Source organism: Temnothorax curvispinosus, unplaced genomic scaffold (genome assembly GCF_003070985.1).
Source record: "Temnothorax curvispinosus isolate PA1 unplaced genomic scaffold, ASM307098v1 QBEX01004074.1, whole genome shotgun sequence".
Classification (NCBI taxonomy): Eukaryota; Metazoa; Arthropoda; class Insecta; order Hymenoptera; family Formicidae; genus Temnothorax; species Temnothorax curvispinosus.
In genome coordinates, this window is record NW_020213854.1 from 1 (window position 1) to 4264 (window position 4264).

The 4264-nt window shown below is 28.4% G+C and overlaps 2 protein-coding genes across 2 annotated transcripts; one reads left to right on the plus strand and one right to left on the minus strand.

Moving 5' to 3' along the window:
* The first annotated feature begins 43 nt into the window (after window positions 1-43).
* LOC112453121 lies at window positions 44-1824 on the plus strand. Its single transcript, XM_025013684.1, has 3 exons — window positions 44-328; window positions 403-483; window positions 697-1824. The coding sequence occupies exons 1-3, from the start codon at window positions 221-223 to the stop codon at window positions 1096-1098; spliced, it is 591 nt and encodes a 196-aa protein (XP_024869452.1). The 5' UTR covers window positions 44-220; the 3' UTR covers window positions 1099-1824.
* A 34-nt stretch (window positions 1825-1858) lies between these two features.
* On the minus strand, window positions 1859-3232 carry LOC112453122. Its single transcript, XM_025013686.1, has 5 exons — window positions 3177-3232; window positions 2887-3022; window positions 2498-2642; window positions 2183-2378; window positions 1859-2103 (listed from the first exon to the last, which is right to left on the minus strand). Exons 2-4 carry the CDS (start codon window positions 2890-2892, stop codon window positions 2218-2220), a joined length of 312 nt encoding a protein of 103 aa, XP_024869454.1. The 5' UTR covers window positions 2893-3022; window positions 3177-3232; the 3' UTR covers window positions 1859-2103; window positions 2183-2217.
* Between the last annotated feature and the right edge of the window lie 1032 nt (window positions 3233-4264).

The window sequence follows — 4264 nt, forward strand, 5'->3', positions numbered from 1 at the left end:
CTGGGCATCGATCATGTATTTTCACGTGAAACTTTTCACTTTTCATTTTTCACTTTTCACTTTTCATTTTTCACTCATCCAGATTTCTCGTGAAACTTTTCACGTATAGCGATCATGTAATGTAGCTTGAATGCGTGGAAAGTGAAATCAGTACAGCACTGCATATACGACAAACCGCAAAATAATATAACCTATAACTTGACAGACAAAAATATAAAACATGAATGTGACTATGAAACAAAAGGAAATGTTGTTAAATTATTTAAAATGCAATCCCGAATTAGTGACGGGAAGAATAGACAGAAAAACCGAGAGTCGATTACATTTGGTAAATTAAAAGTATTATTACATGTATTATTGAAAATGTTAAATAAATAATTATTTTTTACAAAATATTTTTAGGCTAAATTGTGGGATGAAATTGCACAAGGCATCAATACAATTCTCGAAGGTCCTCAAAAAAGTGGTAAAGAATGGGCAAAGGTTATATAATTTTATTTTTATTATTTAGTTTTATAATATTAAAGGTGATTTTTAACGTGCTTCTAGTATAAGCAACCAAAGTGTACCAAATTGCACCAATACCAATAGCAACTACTGATGGCAACTTTAATATATGTACCAAATAATTGCCAAAAATTGTCTTAAATAATACATTTATTTATTATTAACTATAAAAAAATTTTGTTAATATAGACATGGAAAGACATAAAGAGTTATATATTGAAAAAAGAAGCAAAAAGACGCAGTTATGTGCAAGGGACTGGTGGTGGTCCGCCTTTAAAAATAGCTTTTTCAAACTTTGAAGAGGAAGTTTTGGAATTGTTGACACCAGAGGCAGCTGGTATGGAAAACATTCCAGAAGGTGGAATTAACATGGAAGAAAATCCTATTTTAGAACAAACAATACAAGATGCGGAAAATACTGAAACAATAGAACAAGACGTGCACATGATAACTGAGGAAGATAATGGAAATATAGAAAATGCTGAAAATATACCACCACATAATAATATAGAGAAACGAAGAAAAGTTAATACAAAAATAAAGAATACTACAGGAGGTAACTTATGTAATAAAAATAATCTTACATATTAATATATGCAAAATTACTAATACATCTTACTAAGGACCAGTTTTATCAACGTCGGTTAACTGTAACCTTCGGTTAAACTTACTCTTCGCGTCTATTTCTAATATCCATTTCTATCAACGCAGGTTAATTTTAATCTTGGTTTAACCTACCTGTCATCTTTTCCTAGTTCTAAAAGTTAGAAAAAGATAGAAAGTAAGTTAAACCGAGATTAAAGTTATTCTACATTGGTAGAAATCGGCATAAGGGAACAGTTAGAAAAAGATAAAGAGTGAGTTTAACCGAAGGTTACAGTTAATCAACGTTGGTGTAATTGGCCCTGATACATCTTAATAATAAATTTTTTCATAGAATATTTACTTTAAAATTATAGGAAACTCAATGCAAAAAATATCATATAACATGTTAGAACTACAAGAAGTAAAAGTAAAACTAAAAAAAAAGGAAGTAAAACTTAAGAAAAAGGCATTAAAAGTGCAAAAGAATATTTTATCCGAACTAATAGAGATAAAAGCAGCTTTAAAATCATGGGCTGCAACTGAGACTATAATATGAAAAATAGATTCCAAAATATTAATACAAATAAGAACTTAATTGACATTAAATATTTTTTTGCATAGTTTAGTTTACACAGTTTAAACACGTTCATATAGTTTATGCACGAAAAAATATTAATTTTATATTTGATTTTCTTTATTTTATAATTTTTATTTTATTTTGTTTGTTTGAGTTACGTGATACATAAATAAAACTGTGATACTTCTTTCTGTAATACATGAGTATTTCTTTATGTAATACATAAAATATAAAATAAAATTAAGTTTTTTATGCAAAATATCTTTGAATTATTGTTTCTCGCACTATATTTCCTCTTACACGCATATTTCCATAGATATTGTCTTCTACTTCAATATCATCCTCTTCAATCTCTTCTCTATATATTTCACCATCTGCAATGTTATAATGTTTGGCAATATTATGCAGTACACAAGCCGCATTTACTATAAGTGCTGAAATAAAGATAATAAATTTCTACAGTAATTTTAAACATATTTTTTATATATCTATATAAAATACAAATTACATTACCTGCAAATTCTGGAGAATAATGTAAACCTCTTTCTTTACGTAAGCATCTCCAACGCCCTTTCAATACTCCTATTGTTTTCTCCACGCAACATCGTGCTGTAGCATGAGCATCTGTGTATAACGCACCTGGAAGACCTTGGTGGTTGATTTAATTTTGGAGTCATTAAATATGGTAACAATGGATAGCCAGAATCTCCTAAAACAGAAAGCATAAGTTCAAAAATTAAAAATACTAACATCAATTTTAGTAAAATATAAAGTTCAGATTTATAGAAAATTATTTAAAAATATATATATATATTATAAGAGCCTCACCTAACAACCATAAATTTCTTCTTCCATTTTCATACTGGTTTAACATGTGTCTTGATAACCGAGACGAACTCCATACTCTGGCATCGTGTGTCCGACCTCCATGATTCGCCACTACTGCTAATATTCTGCCATTATAATCACTAACCTAAAGTATAACATAAAGTATAACTTAATAAGAAATGCTTTTAATATTTATATTTATATCTCAAGTAAAGAATATCGGGTTTTGCTCTGTCCTCTATTACATAAGAGATATACAAATCTTTTCAATTATCAAATTACATTGTTACGGCCCTGTATGTTATGCTACGATGAAATGCTGCTCGTTGTAGTAGAGAGAAAGATCACCTCTCCTATTACAAATAATCTACTATTAAATTTTTACTTACTATCATGACATTTAACGAATGGTATAATTTTCTATTTATATATAAATGTTCTCTTCTTTTAACAGGTGGCCAAATTGCTATGTGTGTTCCATCAACGGCTCCTATTACACCTGGGAAATTGGTATTAATCCAGAATCTGAAATATGATTGTGTATCTTAATGTTTTGTAATATGAAAAATTTCTTAAGTTGCAAATGTTCTTATATTTTAATAAAAATTGGATAAAAGGAATCAAAAAACTATTTTTTAATGTTTTACAACTGGAGAAAATAATAGTTTAATTGACTCACTGTTGCTGGATTATCTCAATCTCATTAGCTTGCACAGGAAATTTGATCCATTGTGGTATAATGACATTTATTGCATTTATAATTTCATGTATTGCACCACTAATAGATGCCTGGCACATACAGCTTAGAAAATCTTGTCCAACTCTTCTTTGATAGGACCCTGAACTTAAAAAATTTAACGTTGCTAGAACCTTTACAATTAAAAAAACAATAATTAAGATATATTTACAATAGCTTACATATAACTATTATAATTTGCAACATGTGAGCAGTATATTTTGATATAATACATATTTATCTTTAACTTGATCATTATTTTACCTTTAATTCCAATGGAATCGCTGTTGGTCTTACAGCTTCTTGCACATAAGGTTGTATGTTTATGCATAATGCCAACACAGCATCTTTTGAAAGCCTGTGCATTAAATATTTTTAATATATATATTTATATTCACAATATATTTACACTGTTACATAAAATAAAATAAACAAGATATATAATAAATAAGATACAATAAATTCAAAGTTCTACGTATAAAAATTATTTTTACTTTAAAATATATAAATTATTATATTTATGTAATTTATTTTTATACTTTTCTTCATGTTTTTATTTTTAATATTTAATCTTGTTAAAGTATTTTTTTACCTACCGATATAAAGAAAGAAATTGTGATTCTGGAATTTCAAAAGGGTTAACTGCATCTCGCAGTTGTCTTCTCTGTATTCTTAATAAATTCTTTTCTTCCTCATTAGCTATTTGCAAAACCCACCATACTGCAGCCATATTATAATTATGCATAAAAATATTATTAAAACGATATAACTATACTATTATAATTGTATGTTGATGAATGCTAACAAGAATGTATATATATACATATGTACCGTACCACATTTATTCTTATTCTGAAGTACATTTATTAATTCCCTAGATTTCCGCCTTTCCGCCACCAAGTTTCATGGCGAAAAAGTTCACGTGAAAAGTTTCATATTTCCGCGGTTGGGAGAGGTACATGATCGCGCGAAATCATAGAGTTCACGTGAAACTTTTCACTTTTCACGTTTCCACCCTAGGGGAAAAGTAC